Genomic DNA, 21,876 nt, shown 5'->3' on the forward strand with positions numbered 1-21,876 from the left:
CGAGCGCAGCTTCAATTCTGCTGAATCAAAGCATAAATCATTATACATAAAACCTGGAAGTATAATATCTGCTCATAGGTATCTCCGAAGCGCACAGACTTCGAAGCACATTGCCACACTGTACGTGACACCATTGGATACGTTTCCAGGGCCAGATGCTCGATTCGACCACATATATGTGGACATCGTTGGGCCATGGTCGCCCTGCCAAGGCCAAACATTCGTGCTGACTTGTGTTGACCGTTTCACGCGTTGGATGAAGGCTATTCCGATTCCTGACATTACAGCCGAAACTGTTGTGCGTGCTTTCGTCAGCCACTGGCTATGCCGCTTCGTCGTGACGTCCTCCATCACAACGGATAGAGGAAGCCAATTTGAGTCCATATTATTCGCCAGTCTGACAAACTCTAGGCATTTCGCGCATCAGGACTATAGCCTACCATCCGACGAGCAATGGAATGGTTGAGAGATTCCACCGGCAATTGAAAGCGGCACTCGTGGCAAGTGAACATCACTCTTGGGTGGAAGCATTGCCCGTCGTGCTCTTGGGCATGCGCACGGCATTCAAGGCAGACATCGGCTGCAGCACTGCGGAACTTGTTTACGGCACGACGCTACGTCTACCCGGTGAGTTCTTCACGTCGGGCCAACACATAGCGCACATTCCTTCCGGCGACTAGGCGTCTCGCCTCCATGACATCATGAAGGAGCTCCGACCTACACCTCTGCGACAGCCCACAGAAAGAACACATGTGAGCAGCGAACTTGAGTCCTGCAGTCACGTATTTCTGCGAAACGATGCAGTACGACGACCGCTGCAAGCACCATGCGATGGGCCAGTCAAGGTTCTCCGCCATGGTTGGAAGACGCTTACCATCGAAATGCGCGGTTGCCGAGAAATGGTATCATTAGACAGAGTAAAACCGGCATACATGGAAACCGACCAGTCCGCGACAGCTACCTACGCCCCTTCGCCTGCAACCCGCTGAGAAACACCTCATACCAAGCCAGCGGAGTCCAAGACGACAGAGACTGTACTCCCTCATGCGACTGACAGCTGCCACACACGCAGTGGCAGACGGACGAAGCCACCAAATCGCCTCCTTCTCTCTTAGCCGCCCTGCGTTTCATTTCGTTCCTGCTCTCACTAGTGGGGGGTGCTGTGATAAACTCGGAATGCACCGTGAGCTAGCCGTGGCGCTGTCAGCGGAACGATCGAGGGAAAGGGAAACCAGCGTCTCGAGAAGGCGCCAGCAGAAATAAAATAAAAGAGTTGTCATCGAGATACCGGGACGCACGCTTGTCTCTTCGTTCCGTGCACATACCTCCAAAGCTTCGCTTCACACAGATTCCAACATGTGCGCCGAATCCGTATAATTTTTTGTCCGTTATAGTATAAAATGTTCACTTCAAAATCTCAGCTCCCAGTTCAAAATAGTCAATTCACGTATTGAAAGCTCGCCATAAGTTATTGAGAGCGGCAGCCGACGTACGTAGTCACTTGTCAACGAGAAACAGACAATCATTTTTTGCCCATAGTCATACACTCCATAATACATCGGTCGTTGAAATACTCATTGCCAGGCGACGCAATAATTTGCAGACCTGCAAATTTCAAACCAATTTAGAGTTTTGTGTTCAGAACGTTGAACTCATGGAGATTTTTCACAAATGGCGCAAAGTAAGGAGCCTTGACCTGCATTGCCTGACGCAATATCACAGCTGTTTTGCCGTAGCTATACGTACGGTCACCCACATTGCGCACATGGCCGGGTGCTTCTTTTGCTAATTGCGTCCTGAATTCCGTCCCTTTTGACACTGTGTCGTTCCCCAGCTTCTCTCACTGTCGGCATCGGTTATTTTCTTTTATCCGCAGTACGGGAAGAAGAGCTACGTGGTCAAGGCCATTTGCTTCTCTCCAGATTCTGCCAAGTTGGCCGTTGCCCAAACTGACAGCATCATCTACGTTTACAAAATCGGAGAAGAGTGGTGAGAAGTATATACCCTTAAAATGTCAAAGACGTTTGATGACCTGCCTTGTCGCCATGTTTTCTGACTGTGTTCTGTGACCTTGCCTATCCAGGGTGTATGTGACAGGGTTCAAGATGGGAGATGTCCGCAGAATAATGACTTAAGGCAGGACGAGTTCTTATATAAATTGAGAGATCAGTTTCAAGACTGCGTTCACTTTTGAACATCCCATTGCCATATTTTACTGGCTAAACTCTACTGTGGCGAACTGTGACAGGCTTTTCAAGAAAACAAGATTGGCTCGCTCGAATGCAGCGATTTCGAAAGAGGAGTTGACGGCGAACGTGCGTATCTCCTCTGCCCGAAGTTTTGTTCCTTTTCGGGTGAAGGGTGTGACTAGTTTTGCAGGACTGACCAATGCCGAAACCGACTGACAAGCCAAATTACAAGGTGATGCAACGCTGAAAGGTGCTTAGCAGTATGAGGAAACCGTTAGTTTCAAGGTTATAGCACACCAGCATGGTGACTTACCAACCGCTAAGTGGTGATTATCTGTCGCACTGTTTACGAAAAACAAAACGCCGTAATAGGAGTTGACAGACGTTAGGTCGAAAAGCGCAACGTCACACTCACTTTAACCACATCAATCTACGGAACATGCATGTAAATACATGTGCTTAAGAAAGAAATGTATCCAGCGCACCAAGTTCTTTAACTGCAGCACTCAGCGACAGCCAGTGTGCGTTGAGTAGCATTACGCTCGGCGACGTAACTGCCCCTCCACAGTTAACGCATGTACATGCACTAGCTCGTAATCCTCGTACGTTGTTTTACTTACCTCATCGTCAGTGTGCTCTTTTCACTCCGACAGAACACAACTCGCGAATAAGCAGTTCCAGTCAAGCCCACCAGTCGCCCCGAAAATTCTCGCCTGCTGCACTGTGTGCACCAGAAGCCAAATGCGTATTTAGATGTTATTTTATTTTATTTTTATTTTAGTAATATTTTCTGCGCCGAAAGCATTATGCAGGCATTTTTACATTTGGTTAAATATCTCATTATACAACATTAGGTAGTCGAATTATGTGTCAATGCTGTATACAAAAATAATTTCTTTAGTACACAACGTTAACTAGAGCGGAACGAAAGAACTGATCGTTGGTGATGGCATATGTGGATCCGGAAAGATGGCTTCAGTCGAGCCATGTTCTGGGGATAAAAGATTCACCGCAAGAGTTGGTTAGACATTGCATAACCTCCACCTTTTCTATATGGCCAACACTTGTCGAGACGTAAGAAGGTGGTGTGTTAAGACTGCTTTAGACAGAGGGAATGTGGTGATAAATTTTGTGAAATAGGCACACATGAAAATATTTTCAGCATCACGCAAGAGATGAAAGCTGCAGTGATGTTTTCATGGTGCTTAGGATTACGTGATGGTTGTAGTCTTGAAGAATGGAGTGAACGGAATTAATTTGGACAAGTTCCAGAGCCTTAATTAATTTGTCAATGATAAGATTCCATACCGCTTCGGCGTATTCGAGTTTGCTGCATGTTAGTGAGTATTATACAAGTAGCTTTGACGAGACATGTGCGGAATAGAACTTACGGCGGATGTATGCTAACGAACGTGTAATATTACTAGTTGTGTTACTGATGTAATGGAACCAAGTTAGATATGAGGAGATATGTAGACCAAGGTATCGGTAGCTGAAGGACTGTATAGCAGTATTGTTGAGTAATTAAATGACAGATGAAGAGCAAACTTGTGAGATACATAAAACCCTACATTTAGGACTTAGTTCCATATGCCAGGTCATGCACTACGATATGCTAGGCCTGTAATTTTGGGCTAAATAAAAGTCTTGCACTACTACTACTAACGTCAGTTCCATTTTGTAGGCCATGATTCCTCTTGATGAACACGCGAAACTCGAAAGCAAAGTTTTCGGCGAACAAGAGTGACAATTGCAGCCGTAATATTATGCGGAGAAACCAGATAGTGGATTCTGAAACACGTTCACTGAATAACTGATGATTATAATTTGCGAAGTTTGACTGAGCTTGACGTCTTTATGGACTTCTTTCCTCGGGATATTGGAGAGTGCTTACGACCTGCTAGAAATATAAAAATGCGCTTTGAAACTGAAAATATAACATACGTTCCAAAACAAATTTCACCTAATCGTATATTTCGTTCACCTCTTTTATCTTTATTCAAATCAGCTTTATCTGTTTACAAATATTAATATTAGCTAGTAAGATTATTATATTACTGATTCAAGCCATGAAAATAACCTTGGTGGGCTCCTTTACAAGTCGGGATGCCCTAATGTGATTTGCGAAAGCGCTTGCGTAAATCGTGTCAAATTCCTTCTCTCGCAGGGGCGAGAAGAAAGTCATATGCAACAAGTTCATCCAGCAGAGTGCCGTCACCTGCATGACTTGGCCTCACCACGGTCCCATCGTATTCGGACTCGCCGAAGGAAAAGTGAGCATGCAAGGCTTTTCACTATTGCGCTGCGCGGAGTGTTACGCAATCTGGAGAAATTATAATAAGCACGTGCAACTTTTCATAACGCCGTTACGATCCTCAGCGCGAGCATACACGAGTGGTATGTCATAACCACGACTGCCTACAACGCCGGCCAGCGTATCCTCTTGAAATGCAACAAAATGCGACCGCATGAAAGCATCATACACGGCAATAACGTCAGCGCGATGTTTTTAAAAAGAGAAAGAAGGAGAAATACTAGGGTGCACGGGGGATGCCGAAGCACGGAAAGAGTAATAATCGCGTGGCATATTCAATGCGATGTGTTTAATCATATTTCTTAATCGATTCATTTGGCTGAACAGCTGTACACTTTGCAAACTTTGTGACCACTCGAGTGCAACCTTGCGCTGATGGACTTTGTCCATGAAGGAGCTAGCGACAGTGAAGCTACGGTAACGTAGAACCTCTTCCCTTCAGTTAATTACAGTACTTAAGCTTGAAATATCCTAAGTGGTAATCACATCAAATTGGCGTTCTGGAAAAAAAGTAAACAAAAAATAAACGCGAGTGCGCGCTTTGTTTGCGTGTTCGTTCGCGATGCAGGAAGCTTAGATATCGAGGCACCTACAATCAAGTACTTAGCGTTATGGGCAAGTGATCTTGTAGCACCAGGGATAGCTTTGGCCTTGACAGCAGAAGGCAACGAACCCGAGGCATGGCTGCCGCGCACGCATGTTCAACGGGCCTAGCTTAATTTTGCGCGATTGGAGTCGACAGTTTGTCAGTTTTCTTAAGCGCGCCCGAAGTCGTCGCTTGCCACTTTGTTTCGCTAGGATTTCGAGTCTGGTAAGGGTGACAGGTTGACACGTTCGTTCACGCTCGCAGGTGCGGAGCGCCAACGTCAAGACCAACAAGTCGTCGACGTTGTATGGCACCGACTCCTACGTTGTCTCTGTGGTCAGCAGGTGAGAAAGCACGTGGCTTGCAAGTACATTACGCAGCCTATTTTGGGCGCTGAGAGAACGCGGTGGTGGCAGAGAGGCAGACTGGCGGACACGCAGACGATGGGCACAAAGAATCAGGAAGCAGGAATCAGATGCTCTGGAACCTCATACTGTATTTTCTTTTTATTCGTGAAATAAACACTTATTGAGTGAAACTCTTTTGTGGGAGAACTGAACCCATGGAACGAAGTACCACAACTCGGCTATGGCGATAGTGCTATTACGGTGGTCGATCGTCAAGTCAATTTACGTGGTCGACACTTGGATCCTGCGTGTACATAAGTTCCTCGTTTATAAACAAGGGATAGACTGGGATAGAGAACGAATAAAAAGTCTTGTTACAACATCGCAGCTGCGTAGGCAACATGAATAGACTCAAGCTCACTCTGGGGTTAATTATTTCTAATATTATTATTTTTTTCGCTACACACCCCTTCATCATCATCATCAGCCTGGTTAAGCCCACTGCAGGGCGAAGGCCTCTCCCATACTTCTCCAACTACTCCGGTCATGTACACCCCTTCAAGTCAGGTCAACGCACTGTTCAGGTCAACACACTGCCCAGTCCCGCTCAAAAACATCAATGCTTTGGCAGACTGGCGAAATATTGCGTTTGTATACTATATGTACTAATAAAAAAAAGAAGAAAAGAAAGAAAGGGGTATTCATACGCAAAAAATTTAAATGTTGGCGCCAACGTATCAGTCTTGTCTTCCGACATTGTAACTGTCGTTTAGGTTGCTCTAAACACGCCTGTGAGCTCATTCGTGTGCGTAATCCAATGGAGGACTTCTGTCTTTGTTGCCAATAGCGACATGGATGGCAGCAGCTCGGCACCTTCGGGGTGTCACGTTTTGAAACTTGTTTTTAGGGCGCTGCATCACTTCCCAAGTAAACTGCCGACTATAGCGACAATTTCAGAATCTAATGCAGGAATCGTGACCAACGCCCAGTCTGACGCTACGAGCCCTTCTCGAGGCAAAAGAAAAACGTGATATTACAGCTTGCCGGCAGCAAAGGCAAAAGTTAAACGAAGCTCCACTGGTATTTTCCACTACTCTTCCGCTACAGAAAGCATCGCCCCCAAGCTGTAAGCTCGATAATGTTAGCATTTGCGAGGCTTAACTCTCGCTCTGTTTTCCAAAAAGTTATGTGGCCTTTGTGTTCTCAGAAAATTTCCTTGGCTGATGTGTTATGTATTTGCTCCAGGAACTACACGGCGGCTTTCATGAGTGCTCATAAATATAGGCTAGATCATACAATTCCTCTTTTGTTAGCTAGTCTCGGTTATTTCACACATTATAACGCCACGCCATAAGCTTAATTCGCTTTCTCGTAGCGCGTTTGACAACAGCAGGTATTTCCCTTGTTCGCCCTCCAAGAGATATTGGCTTCAGTAATGAACGCTGTCATTAGCCGCGGGAGGTACCGATTTCCCAGCACGGAGCCCTGCATGGCTAAGAAAACAAAGTTATTTTCGCTGTGTGGAACCGTTGCTTATATACGGGGTGATCATTTTTTTAAGTTTTATGGACTTTTTAATAATCGCCTCTGGCAGATAGCATAATTCTTGTACTTGGGCGGGATTATTCAAGGAGGTGGACATTACTAGTACGAGAAATCGAAACACCTATTTAACTAATTACCAAAAAAATTCACTAATTCTTAATTAATTACTTTACGGCACATTTAGAATTTACGAATTGTAGCTGGTGAGCTTGCAAGACGTATCCACTTGAAATGAATTTCCAGGATGACAGTGGTTTCGAGATATTATTTCCCAAAGTGGTGGGACGAAATACATGGGCGTTCCAGTCACGTTTGTGCTTCAATGCATAAAAGAACGTTTCGTTAAACATGTAAGTGGAACAACAGTGCATTTTTACGGCGAGTTTGATGGTGCATGTCTCCAAACTGACGTCAGTCTGGAAATTCATTCCAAGTGAATACGCTTTGAAAACTCACCGGCTACAATTCGTAAATTGCAATAGGTTCCGTAGAGTAATTCATTAGGAAGTTCATTAGTGAAATTATGTTAATTAGTTGAATATGTGTTTCGATTTCTCGTGCTAGTTAAGTCCGCCTCTTCGAATAATCCAGCTCAAAGACAAGAATTATGCTATCTGCCGCAGGTGATTTAAAACTTACATAAAACTTAAAAATGATCACCCTGTTGAATGGAATTCACTAATTCATGTTCGTTTGAACAAAACCTCAAATTTACTAACCTTTGTCGCAATGGAGAGTGGGGTGGAGGTGTCATTATTGAAAACATCGATAGTTCTAATTGTCAAGCAAGCTAAGGAATTGCCAGGTTACACGTTCTCCCAAGCTCAATCCTATTTAACCTATGAGTATAACAAGGGGAACTTAGTGATTTATACATTGCTTAGTGGCTATGGTGTTAGGCGGCTAAGGACGAGGTCGCGGGATCGAATCCCGGCCACGGCGGCCGCATTTAGATGGAGGCGAAATGCGAAAACACCCGTGTACTTAAATTTAGGTGCAGTTAAAGAACCCCAGGTGGTCAAAATTTTCGGAGTCCCCCATTACGGCGTGCCTCTTAATCGGATAGTGATTTTGGCGCGTAAAACCCCAGATTTTTTTTTTTTTCAAAAGCCTAAAGGTGGCTTCTCCTGTTATTATATGACTACGTGGCAAAGCATGCTCTGCCGGAGACTATGTTCCCTCTTGGCTTGAAATAGGACTGGTTAAACTCTGCAAATGAAATTCCACCAATTAAACGTACTGCTTGCCAACCAATTTAATAAATATAGCTCTTTTACTAAACCAACTTAGTTTATTAAATTTGTTTATTACTATTGGTTTACTGATGGGTTCATCATTGTGTCGAGCATGCAGTGCAATACCGTAACGTATTCAATTCGGATCGTCTGCACTAGCTCGAGTCCGAAGATAAGTGGGATTAAATAACTTCAGCTTGATCATGCGCGCCCGCTCATGCTTTCTGTTGCGCTGTAACATGAACTTTTCTGCAGAGACCTGAAAAAATTTGAGCACTTGGTCACTGCAGTTTATTGACTGAGATGAGGGAGTGTCGACACGCAAGTCACACATATAATAGTCCGCAGGTAGCCCAGTTGAATGAAGTTTGTGGTATTGCGTGCCAAAACCACGATCTGATTATGAGGCACGCCGTAGTGGGGGACTCTGGATTAATTCTGACCACCAGGGGGTCTTTGACGTGCCCCCAATGCGCGGGACACGGTCGTTTTTTGCATTTCGGCTCCATCGAAATGCGGCCGCCGCGGCCGGCATTTGATCCCGCGATCTCGCGCTTAGCAGCGCAACACCATAACCGCTAAGCCACCGCGGCGGGTGGGCCGAGTTAATGGGTGATTCTGCCAAATTTACAAAGCTCTTAAGTTTCCCGATCCAAAATTGCAACTGGGATAAGTTACTTCCTCGTAGAATAGGCATGAGATCATCTTGAGGAAGAGCTACAGTAATATGTAACAACATACCAAGTGTGTGACGAAAACGAGCATGCTCGGGATGATTCAAAATAAGCTACGAAGACGAAAAGGGGCGACCGCACAAATTAGCACCATCGACGCTTCTGCTTCCGCACGATAGCATTGCTTGAGGCTGTCGTGTGAGAACCCACCGCGTCATTACTGCTTGTAGTCGCTGTAATTGTGATCATCGCTTATGGTCATACGTAGACACTGCGGCATCGTAGGGAAAATGACACGTGCTGCAGCCCACCCCGGAGAGCAGCTTCTTGAAGTACAATAACGGTTGTTCGCTTTCGGTCGCAAATCGGCCATACTCATATCGCTTATCGAATGAATTTCTATTTCAACGGCGTCGGAGTGTAGCATGTTTCTTCTGCTGGCGCTGTCACGCATAATGAACTCAACCGTTTCACAAAAAAAACGCTGTCGCCGTCTCTCATTCGATGCAGATTTGAGAACATTCCAGCTCGGCGCTTCAAATATGTAGAAAGATCGCATTTGAGACCAAGGTGTAACCATGACCGTCATCTGAAAAAAGAAAGCGAAAACATTGATAGTTGTTTACGCATCGGACACAGTTCAGCATTTTTCGGCAGGTGTTACTTCGTAATATTTAGGTGAGAGGAAGCTCAGATTGTGGCAATACAGGTTGCGTCGCATGCACAATGTTGCGACATACAACGTTGAACTTACGCACGTACGTTCAGTTCAATACGAACGCTTTTACGTAAAGCGATTACAGTGAGTACTCTGTGAGAGAAAAGTTTTAGGAGAGAAAATGCGCCATGATTAAGTTGTCGAACTAAGTGCAAGTATACCAATAAATTTAATTGCTGAGCCTTTAATTTCCTACACTGAAAGTGTGGCAGAAAACAAACGAAAATGTTAGTGCATCTAAATAAAAATGAGTTAATTTTGTTTCACATTTACGCGAGTAAAGGAGGGCATGGCTAATGTGGCACTCTTGTTCTCCTTTCCACAGTATCTCGGGCAAAGGTATCCTCTCTGGACATGCTGACGGTAGCGTGGTGCGGTACTTCCTCACTGATGATGACAGTGGTGAGGTTCAGGTGAAGTAGTGCTTCATGTTTACTATTAGGATTGTTTTAAACCAAGCTTCATTCCTTTGCTGGTTTGCGCGTTCAATGTTGAGGGTATTTTCATTTCCACGAACGCATCCTGGCGCTTACGGGGCTCGCGGTCACAGCGACGTCAAGCTGAGCGTGTGCATATAATGAACATGCTGTTTTTGTAATGCAACACAGGAGCAAAAAATTAAGGCAATATTAAAACTCTTTGCGAGCGTTTTCTGCTGACTTATAACGACGTATAATGTCAAGTATAGCGTTCTTTATTTTTCTCTGACTGACACAATCACTTCTTCCTTTCTCTTCCTGCCCGCCCGTCCGCCCACTCGTTTGCACGCACGCGCTCTTGTACATTTACTTTAGTTAGTTAGTCAGTTAGTTAGTTAGTTAGTTAGTTAGTTAGTTAGTTAGTTAGTTAGTTAGTTAGTTAGTTAGTTAGTTAGTTAGTTAGTTAGTTAGTTAGTTAGTTAGTTAGTTAGTTAGTTAGTTAGTTAGTTAGTTAGTTAGTTAACAGTAAATCTCGTTTTAAATTAGCCTCCTGAGCTCATTGCGCAGTCAGCACGCTTTTCTCGACGGCACCAAAGTCTCGCACTTTGAAGAAAATGCGTGAGTAATTAACCTGTCGGAAAACTATGATAACAATGGCGTTCACGGACAACGTGGAAGGGCGCACGTATCCCTAATTTTGAAGTCAGATGCCATAATAATTTGCAGTGAGCACTGACGTGGAATGGCGCTGCCGGCCACACTTCCGGGCAACGTCAGCAACAGTTTCACCATGCTCATGATGCGACGGAGTAGGTTTGTCAAAAGGAGGAAGTGAGGCTTCCTGTTTATTTTCAGCGCGTATCAAAACGGTGCTTCAAGGCTATTTTGGGGGGCTGGTTGGTAAGAATCAGTGTTTTGGCTCCGACCCGGCGCCGTTTACTGTGCGAGATCGCTCTCCACTCCTTGTGCATATATTATAAATGTAAGCGGTCTGCACTACTTCTGCCAAGAAAGAAACATGGATTAAAGTTCAGCGATGAAGTCACTACGCGACTGATGAATGTATACTTTTATTAACATGCAGGAAAAAAACTTGAGCTTTCTTTTTGTAACAGTGGCCAGGCATGGGCTTCTGTTTCCTGCCGTTGGTTCCCCGTACGAACTTGTGGGAACAAGTAAAGATAACTGCTAGGTTCCTATATATACACGTATGGTGTGCTAAAGCTAGCCACCCACATAAGAAGCTTCAGCCCACATCGTAGAAAAAGAAAGAGATGGGGGAGGGGGAGAGGAGGCTTAGACTGTCAGCTTCCGTGCTTTTGTTGTGTTACAACGCATATCCTAAAATTTCAGAATGAAACGAATGGCCGAGTGTTGAAAGATGTAACTCGACATGACTACAATGACTACAAGAAGGCTGTCCCAAGCGTTCTAAAGACGATAAAAGGGATGATTTGGCTTAGTGCAGCGATTTGGCAGTGTGAAAAACGCGGATCGCGCTATATTCCTTTCTGCGCGTCAACGTCAGAATCACGACGTTGGAAGAGCGTACAAACGAAGAACAGGGAACGAAAATAGCTTTGCGCATTTAGCTACAACGCGAGCGTAAAAGATGGAGCACTGAACAAAGAACGCAAGCGTTTTCTTCGTTTTCTTCTCCGTTTCGTCTTTTGTGTTTGAACTTTAGTGCTGATCTATACCGTCTCGCCCAACTTGCTACGGGAGTATAGTTTTGGTCGCTACTTCAAAGTTACCTGTTGTCAATTCGCTGTGCGCTGAGAAGTAAAATAAAGAGCTCTGACAGGCAGAATCGCTCAGCTTCGATCGTAATCTTTGGAATGCAGCCAGTGATTTTATTGTTGCAGGAAAGCAGCTTCAAGGAACGTTCGATTTCCCGCACTAAATAAAAAAAAATATGCTTAATTCAAATTCTATGGGGTTTGTGAGTTTATTTACTTATTATTTATTATTTATTTACAGTACCCTCAGGGCCCAGAAGGGTGTTACAGAAGGGGTGGGTACAATAATGGAAAAAAAAATACAACACGTTCAAACAATTATTAGTATTGCCTCGTTATTGTTTCTTATTGCAAAACTGTATTTGTTGTTTCATGTTTATATGTTTTATCTTCTTATTTGTTTATTGCTATTATTATTTTCCTTTCTTAGCTGGCTATCCCCTTGTTCCACCCAACGTTAATTTGACCTTCCACAACGGAATCCGTGGATATGTCGTGCAATTACACTGTAAACGAGGCTCGATGCATTCCCATCTCATTCAGCATAGTATTGAGAACGAGCGGGTAAACGAATTACTGTGAACACGCACGTACTTGCTCGTCTTCCGGCGGTGTCACAGGGCAAAGTGCTGACACACCCGTGCCCGCCGTACGCGCTCTGCTGGACGGAGCAGTCCATCTTGGCGGCCGGCTGCGACAAGCGCATCGTGTTCTACGCTCCACGCGAAGGGCGCGTGCAGCAGCAGTTCGACTACAGCCGGCAGCCGGACGAGCACGAGTTCGCCGCGGCGGCCTGCAGTCCCGGCGGACACGCCCTGGCCGTCGGCAGCTACGACAGGTGCGAGCTGTTCTCCGTCCTGACTTGGTATACGCCGATCAGACCTCCGGCTACTGCGCGGGCTATATTTTATTGCAATTATATGGACACTTCCAGCGCATTTCCACTGTTGGCGTCGTCCTGATATAAACTCCAAGTGCGATACCATCGTGGCCGCGCGCCGTATGCTGTGGGTGCGAGTGAAAGTGTGCGTGGCTGAGTCAAACATAGTGGCTCACCCTCGAGGTGAGCCAGAGGGGGGGTAGGGCTTTCTGCTACGGCCGCGGCTGCATATGGCGCGGTTGACCGCGGCCACGCGGGCCCTATCTTGAAAGCGATCTGCGATGGGTGCAGAGTCCAGCGCGCCGGTGGCTGATAGCCTCATGTGCGCTGTGTTCTTCTTCGCGAGAGGCAGCACGAAGGTCAATTCACTCGCTGGTGCTGTCGCTCTTCCTAAAGCCAGCGTTTTGACAGCGAGTGTCCGCGGTCGTCGAGTGAGATGTGTTTTTGTTTGCATGTGCGCGCGTGACACCGTGCTTGTTGAGCTAGTTAACAAGCGAATGTTCACAAGTTTATACGTCCGATAAAACTACTATCCTTACTTCATGTAGCTGTAATTTGCTATCGCAATCGATGCTTCGCTTTTCGGGCGAAACTGACTTTTTTCTATTTATTTGTTGTTACTCTGTATGGCTAGAAATTCACCATGGACAAGTAAAATAAGGATAATTAAGAAATAGCCTTTTATATAGTAAGAAAGCGCACTAAAACAAAAAATAATAATAATATGCGGACCCCACGCACTGGGGGAATCGATGTAAGCGAAGCTTTCAGTGCTGTTTGTCTTGATTGACGAAAATTGGCGCTGATGTTTACGTGGAATGTTTAAGCTCTTCAGCGTTTAGTACAGTACGAGAGTGGCCAGTTCATGTTAAACTTTACCCTGCGCACACCACGTGCGTTTGTCTACGTAGTACACAGGACACACAGTGAGACGGGTCTGCTGAGACGTTGTCATGGGCCATTGTTCATGGCCGACGAGAAGGTTAGCACTGTCATTACCTCACGCGGCGCATCGCATCGTGGCCAGGGGTGTTCAACTTGAATTAAATTACGGGGATTGTCATGCCAAACTCCCAATCTGATTACAAGGCATGTGATAATGGGGAACTCCGGATTAATTTTGACCACCTGATATTCCTTAATGTGCGCCTAAATTTAACTGCAGGAGCGTTTTAGCAGTTCGTTCCCTTCGAAATGCGGCTGCCGTTGTCGGGATCGAGCCCGCGACCTCGAGCAAAGCCACAGTCACAAAGCTACCGCGGCGGGTAAAGAAGTGTTGATTTATTTATTGATTGATTATTGGTTTATCGCGATACATGTGATAGGAGGCGAAGAGAATAGCCATTCAAGGATGGCTTGGAGAAGTCCTTCGCCCCTGTACTGGCAGAGACAGCAGCGGAGGCACAAGCATTTTGTTTACGTTGTCATACAGTTTGACAAAACCATCAAATTAAACACAAGATTGTCATACACTTAGACAAAACCATCAAATTAAACACATCGCTAGTTACTGCCCTACACAGAGCGTCACTTCACTTCGCATCATGCATCAGCACAACTCTTCTACGCATTGTAATTGTGACATTTAAGAATATCATTGAATACAAATCAAAAATCGCTGTAGAGGTCAATTTTAGGCTAGAAACAACGCGTACAAGACAATTTTACTTCGCGAATATAATTTTTTATTATAACCATTTAGTAAATGCGGAAGTTTGTTGTGAAGTATTTGCTGACCATAATCAGTGCGACAATACGGAACATTCTATATTTCTGTTGTTCTCGTGTTATATGATACCTATTTCGGATGGAGACTTACAAACCCCATGAAGAGAAAATTATGACGGTCGTAATTCAGGCTATATTCACGCAACCATTTGTACTCTAATTATTCTAATTTTTTTAAGAGCTGGGCAATGAGATGCAGAATTGGCGCGTTCTCAGTTATTTTCAAAAATATTTTTTTGCGTTACTAATAGCTGTGAGAGGTTCGATTCTGTAGTAGTCCCCCAGACCAAATGACAGTAGTTTAGATAACAAGTCAAGGCATTATAGATCAACAATTTTACTGACTTGAGAATTAAGTAGCGGTTTCAATTCAGAATTCCCGTTATCGCTCATAACATTTGCTATATCGCATTGACATGGTCATCCCACTGCAGTGATTATGAAAAATGCGCACCAAGTACCCTAATAGAGCTAACTAGCTCTATCTCTGAGCAGCGAAAACCAAGGTTACCTTTTACAGAAACATGCCTGCCGATAGAATGAAAAATCACAACATTATTTTTTTTTCGTATTTATCTTTAATTGGTTATTAGCTGTCCACGTGATTAATTCCTCTAAAACGGCATTAGCTTTATGAAAAATATTGGCATCTGATGAAGACGAAACAAGTATGCTGGTGTCGTCAGCGTAAATCATAAATTTAAATTGTGAAGAAATATGGACAATGTCATTTGTGTATAAATTAAAGATCAAAGGCCCGAGAATGCTACCCTGTGGTACTCCTGAGATTATTTCCTTTCTGCCTTATACTATTTCATTCATCGATACAAACTGACGTCTTTCTGAAAGATAACTTTTGAACGACAGAAAGCTGAGCTAGTTGGTAAGGATTCATTATGCAAAAAAGAGGTGAGGCGTGCAGACAGGACAAGTGTAGAGAAGTGGACAACACGAACGCCGGCGTTCATGTTGTTCACTTCTTCACTTTTGCGTCCTGTCTGCACGCCTCACCTCTTTTTTGCATAATGAATAACTCTTGAGTAGCACGAGGGGAAGCGTACGGATGCAAATAGTGACTTAATTACTTACACACCCACACACACACACACACGCACAAACAAACACACATACACACACACACACACACACACACACACATATATATATATATATATATATATATATATATATATATATATATATATATATATATATATATATATATATATAGTGTTGTGTAGGTGCTAAATTTGCATGCACGGTGTTTCTTTTTCAGAAATAGTAGGAACATGCCCGTACCATGATTTTAAATTTATCCAGGTTGTCCGCAACTGCTGCCGTGTCTAGTTTCCTTGCCTTACGTCGCCTCCTTAGATTGGAGCGTTCTTACAAAACAGCTAAATGTTGAAAACTGGGAGCTAGTACAAGCACATGAACTAAACGGTCGTTGTTAACTCTGTATGTATGATAAACCTGAGTAATATTTTAACGGGACACCCGCCATGGATAATTTTTTCCCTTCACCCCTTCTTGCTATTTCGGTCGTTAGCAAGCTCTCGTGGATAAGTTCGCGCTGCAGGACGCCGATATTTTTGCGTCATTCATAATAGAGAATCTCGGTGGCAGGTTCTCTTGAGCGGACGTGTGTTTGTCAGAGTTGCATCTGCGAAAAAGAAGCTAAAAAAAAGCGCCACGTAATTGCGAATGAAGGCTTCATAATTCTTCTTTTTTAGTCGAGATATCTCAGCTCCTTTTTAAGCTTCTCGTAATCTTTTTGCGCACGCCGCCTGTTTCTTGACCGTTCGTTATATTACGCATCGCTCCTTACCGACCATCGTTGTCTTCACTGGCCGCCTTGGCTCTTCGTGCCGCGAGCATGCAGGAATAAAGATAACTGCTCTTCTGCCCCCCTGTATTCGGCCTGGTCGGTTCTCCGTGCTTCGCTCGCCCGTGCACGCGTTGTTATAGCGGAGAACGACTGGCTGAATATTGCGAGCGTTGCATGAGCTGCATCTTGGCGCAATCCAAGATGGTTTAAGCGACGAGAAAAAAAAGAAGGGGGGGGGGGGCGAAATCACAAGGCGCAACCGTCGTCGGAGAGAGGTTTTGCGGGCCCCTGGTGAAAGCAGTCCGGCCGTATCACACGGAGCTTGCAAACAGAAGTGTTTAAATGTTTGTTTGGCTATTAACTAATAACAGTGATAATAACAGCAGACTTAGTAACATAGCCGCCTCCATGCGGCTTCACAGGGTCCGGGTGTTCACATGGAGCAGCAACAAACGAGCCTGGGATGAGGCGAAGCCCAAGGAGCTGCAGAACGCCTACACCATATCCAGCCTCGCCTGGAAGCGAGATGGATCGAGGCTCGCAGTGGTACGAACATTGCGTCAATTTGCGTCAACGAACTTATTGCGTCAGTGTAGTTAATCTGCATGTCACATTGCACCATCGGCGTCAACGAGTATGTCTTTTTTTTTCCTTGTACTTCCCCGACGAATGGAAAGGATAAATAAATGCATGAATGATCGCAGGTAACCAGTCGCCCAGCTACAGCGACAAGGGCAAGACGTTTCTCTTCTTGAAATTGAAAGATGTGCGAGGGCTAAAGATGCCAATAACTGTACAATACTACCCGAAGGCATACATGCATACAACTTCAGTAAAAAATATTTTTGTGAATGAACTTCTCTGAAGTACGCACTGTTCATGGCAGCACGTCGGCGCGGAGTATCTTCAGTGCGCGCGAGATGTTTTGGGCACCTTACGAGCATGTACTAATTATTCTGTCCCGACGAGGCACTGCAGACACGCGGTCTTATTCAGATATTTATTTACTCAACCTTGCGGACGTAGAAGTCTCTTTGTTTAGCGAGCAATAATTTGGTATGTGCCATTATTACTCTGTGCTTCGCATCACCAGTGCCATAGAGCATGCGGTTTTAGCCTGGTCAAGTCTGAAACAGAGCAAGCACCATTTGTAAGGTTTTTACAGCCATCTATCTGTTTCTCGCCTTGATGTCTTCAAGCGGCGGTAGTCCTCGTTCTCCGCGTACCTGGCCTCAGCATGAACTTAGGAATTCGGTAACCGTTGTTAACGCACCCAAGATGCGAAATTCTCTTGCCGAATGTGGGACATAAACGCGACATTGCGCGCTGTGTGGTTGTTCAGCTGTTTGAGGAACTATCAATGCGGATACCACGTCGCTTTCGTATTCTTTAGTGTTGTCAAATCTTGAAATCTGTCACTCGCAGGGAACGCTGTGCGGCGCCATTCTGAGCTACGATTGCAGCCTGCGCAAGACACTATACAACAACAAATTTGAGATCACCTTTGTGGGGCCGAGTCAGGTTAGTCAACGCTTCTTATGCACTACGGACTTTCTGACCAATCGAAAACAATATGTTCCGAGGAACATGATGGCTATTCTTTCTTTGATTTGCGGATCTTCAAGATTTTTTGTGAAGAAGGCACTTTATGCATGCAGAGCAGCACGAGTGAAGTGTCTGCCCTTTGAGATAACTATACGCTCAGAAAGTACGAAGGGTAGTTGTGCAAAGTGCCATGTCCTTGGTGCAAGGCTGAGATGCTACACACCCCACGTAGTCACTTAACCATGATGTGGTGGCAGTCACTAACCAAGTATTACATTAGCGATGCACGTCGCACGAAGCCAACTTCCAGGTTCAGCAAAAGGACTGTGAATAAGCACTCAGTGCTGAAAGCAAGGAGCCACGAGCATACCCATGCGCTTCTTCACCATATCGTTTCTACTTGCAACTACGATAAGTGCGCTTAAGAATTTGATACTTGTGATATTTGCTAGCGTGGCTTCCGATGTTGACTTAGCAAGTTAGACGACCATAAAACAGTGGAGGTTGCTGTTTGCTTCATTATATTTCATTCTAAACTGCGCTCTAAACTCCATTACGCACCGTGGGTTCGCTGCACAGGCCCTGATAGTGAACCTGGCGACGAAGACGAAGAGCACGCTCAAGTCCCAGTACGGCCACGAGATACAGGATATAAAAATCCTGGGCAGGGACCGCTACCTGGTGGCATACACAGCGGCCACGCTGTTGCTCGGCGATTTGCTCCAGGACAAGTTCTGCGAGGCGAGGGCAGACTAAGGGCCACCTTGGTCACTCTTTTGCATTCCCCGCGGGTGTCTGTGATTCGCTTTCATTCTTGTTTTCCCATTGTAGGTCTTCTGGGAAGGGACGTCGAGGAATGAGAAGTTCTACTTCGAAACAGAAAATGTGCGTGAAAAACTTCGATTTGCATCTGTCCAACGTGCACACACGATGCTATGATGGCAGGTCGTTAAATATCACACCGGAAACTTCCCGGAACGAATACCTCTTTAACCACTCTTACGAATGCCCGAAAGTAGCAAAGTTGATATACTACGCATGCTGTCGACAACAACCACTTGAACTAGAGGGCTGAACTCTTTGATGGAGTATTGTCCTTTCAACTTTTTTTGTCATAGGTGTGCATGATTTTCAACGCTGGTGAACTGTCCCTGGTAGAATATGGCCACAACGAGATCCTTGGTTCGGTGCGCACCGAATTCATGAACCCTCATTTGCTAAGGTGTGTTGCCTGACGAGAAAAAACTGTGGCGCTTATTTCAACGTCACATTTAATAATCGAACATGTCACACGGTGGTTTGTATTGTCTAACGAGTGTCCGTATGTCTTCTTCTTATCTCAAGCGTGCGTCTCAACGAACGAAGGCGCCCTGGGGCACCGGACAACAAGAAGCTAGCCTACTTAATCGATTTGAAAACAATATTTGTCGGTAAGGACGTGCTTCCAATAAGTTCATGCACGCATGCCTCGGGCCAGTGAATGTTATTGCGCAGCTTTGCTCATGTTTGCACGCGACAAGAAAACGAGCTTCAAAAATACTGAAGTTGCCGAAGAACAAGGGTTTCCGCTAAAATGAGTTTCTAACCGCTCTTGTGCACCTTTGATACGCACAGGAATGAAACGAACATCGATCCGTTACATGACGTGAATTACAGCAAACTCGGCTTATGCCATCACAATGTGTCGGCTTCATGTGGGGCGCATCCACTGCAGACAAGCTGCTGCGTATTTAGGCAGCGCAGATCAACTGGTTTTAGCGTCTGCAGATTTTCAGGCAACGTCAGTGGTATACGCATAAAGAAATTCAGATACGCGCACAGATACGTGGCCTATAGCATACCGAGTTCTCCCTACGCAGTTGTCAAGAGCATGAAGTCAGGGCCGAGCTATAACAGTAGTCTCACTGCTGACCCGCACACTCAAAACGTGTAAAAGTGCAGAACAAAACAAGACAAAGAGGGTACTCAGGGAAGCTTATTTTTATTATTCTTTAGGTAACTATGAATATATCATCCTTGGTTTATGTGGCCTAATTTCCTTAGCGACAAACGAGTAGTAGCAGTACTGAGCGGCTTATCAACTTCTCATTTTACGTCGCTTGTTTTCTTTTTCTTTCTTCGATATTAAAATGACAGTGAACGAACTGGGGTTAAATTTCTTGGGCCCAGCGCCCAGCATGACGATGCATTATATCACAGCAACGCTTCTACCAGGGCTACCTTCATGCGTTGATTTGATCACGTAGTGCTTTCCTCTGCGGCATGAGTGACACTTAAAATGGTATAATTAGAACTTAGCCAGTAGCCATAGCTAAGTGTGGGAGTAAATATATTTCGTCTGTTCGCGGTGCCGTGTGCAGCCTAATAAGAAGCTTCCAGTGATGCACACTTTCGCAGCAAGAAATGGGCAGACGGCTGAAAGTTCAGCTGCTTGTTGCAGAGGGACCCGAAAAAAAAAATATGCATATTCTTTCGGCTTATATTTGGGCTAGCTTGCATACAAGGTGACATGAATTCGCTGCCTGCGACTGGCGTGTATCTGCAGTGGACCTGGTGACGGGTATGACGCTGGCACAAGTGCCGCACGACTCCAAGATCGACTGGCTCGAGTTGAACGAGACTGGTCAGAAGCTGCTCTTTCGCGACAGACGCCAACGGGTGGGTGCGTTAGGTCCTCTGCCACGTTGCCACAGTGTTTGCCCAATGTGCATGACTCCGAACAGTGTGCTCAGAGGAGCAGAAGAAGCCTCCGCGTTTGTGACAATGTAAGAAACGCGAACTATACAAGTGCATCTTGTTATCAACAGATGAACAGTCAAAGCACGTTTACTTGTTACGCAGGCTACCATCAAATGAGGTGTAATGAAAACGAAGTCAGAGGAAATACCTGTCTTATCCGATATTTACGTCTCTATAATAATTTTGGTCGAATTATACCCACGAAGAAGAAAAGACACAACACCACGAATTTTAACCTGCATTCTCCTAGAATAGCACATCTACGGGGGTTCCGTATCGCTGTCTGCGGCATTAAAATTCACGTGCGCCGCATCGGAGTCTCTTGATGTTCTGTGTGTTCTGTCTGGTTCTATCCGAGTCTGTTAAACGGCCAAATAACTGAGGTGCACAACGGTGATGTGTACACCATGCACGCACTTGAAAGGCTGGAAAAATTTATCACCACTTGTGAATCGTTAATAGCCAACACTGTAGCAGAGCCTTCGACTTTTTTTTTCCCATTTGGGTGGTTCTTGCTTATCTAAGTTGAATTCCTCAAGATTGTGAAGGAATGTGGCAGCAAAACTTTAGGTATTCAGTGTCATATCGAGAGCACTAGCCGTAGCGCCAGTGATGTTTCTTTTTCAATAAGCCCAGCTCACTGCACGCCATTTTATATGGTTTGCTCTGACCTGCAGTTGCTGCTCACCTCCCAGAGGAATTAAAAAAAGGTCAATTGTAGAACCTCCTTAGGACATTTTTTGCTATATGAAATGACCGGGCGTGAATAGTAGAACTGCACGAATCGCCGCAACTGACGCAACAGCAGAATAATATAAGGCGCCGAAGCGAATTCCCTGCAGCATCAAGCGAATAGGCAAAACTGTTGCGACAGTCACCGTAGTTTACCATCTGCCGGCGAATGCATCGTGGAGGTGACGAAGCCTGTTTTAGGGCGCCCGTTCCTGCGATGAGCGTCGACGCGGCTCGTCCTCCCTTGGCGTAACCGAGTAGACGAGCACAGCGAACTATGAAAGAGCTGACGCAGAGCGCAGCGTTGGATGAAAAATGGCGAGAGCAGTGAGAGCGCGGGGAGGAAAGTGGAAAAAGCCACCTTAAAGCACCACCAGATGGCGCTCACGTCCGCGATTCCGTAAAGCCCCTTAAACTTCGTAAAGTAGTGCCACGCTTTGAAGAATGCCGCCCCCTCCTCGAGCGCTCTGCCCGAAGCCGACGCCGCGTCGCTATTGGCCTAATGGCATCACGTGGCCCCTTGCACCGGCTTCGTTTGTTTACAGTCGCGCTTCAGTGCCATCTTTGCTCGAGAAGCGGCGCTTGTTGGCGGCATTCCTTCCGTTCCTATTCTGTGTTTTGATCTTGTGAACGCCTTGAAGGATGTTTTGTGGCAAGT

At 45.3% G+C, this 21,876-nt stretch overlaps 1 protein-coding gene across 1 annotated transcript in view; it reads left to right on the top strand.

Annotated features, from left to right (window-relative positions):
* Nucleotides 1-21,876, top strand: part of Oseg2 (intraflagellar transport protein Oseg2) — a 90,813-nt gene that overhangs the window by 14,256 nt on the left and 54,681 nt on the right. Inside the window, exons 3-14 of the mRNA XM_055063047.2 lie at nucleotides 1,877-1,989; nucleotides 4,357-4,462; nucleotides 5,354-5,433; nucleotides 9,934-10,021; nucleotides 12,387-12,604; nucleotides 16,625-16,748; nucleotides 17,628-17,723; nucleotides 18,327-18,488; nucleotides 18,579-18,632; nucleotides 18,866-18,969; nucleotides 19,092-19,177; nucleotides 20,293-20,405. Coding sequence (XP_054919022.1) covers nucleotides 1,877-1,989; nucleotides 4,357-4,462; nucleotides 5,354-5,433; nucleotides 9,934-10,021; nucleotides 12,387-12,604; nucleotides 16,625-16,748; nucleotides 17,628-17,723; nucleotides 18,327-18,488; nucleotides 18,579-18,632; nucleotides 18,866-18,969; nucleotides 19,092-19,177; nucleotides 20,293-20,405 — 1,344 coding nt within the window. The remainder of the gene's footprint in view (nucleotides 1-1,876; nucleotides 1,990-4,356; nucleotides 4,463-5,353; nucleotides 5,434-9,933; nucleotides 10,022-12,386; nucleotides 12,605-16,624; nucleotides 16,749-17,627; nucleotides 17,724-18,326; nucleotides 18,489-18,578; nucleotides 18,633-18,865; nucleotides 18,970-19,091; nucleotides 19,178-20,292; nucleotides 20,406-21,876) is intronic.

Source organism: Dermacentor andersoni, chromosome 1 (genome assembly GCF_023375885.2).
Source record: "Dermacentor andersoni chromosome 1, qqDerAnde1_hic_scaffold, whole genome shotgun sequence".
NCBI classification, from domain to species: domain Eukaryota; kingdom Metazoa; phylum Arthropoda; class Arachnida; order Ixodida; family Ixodidae; genus Dermacentor; species Dermacentor andersoni.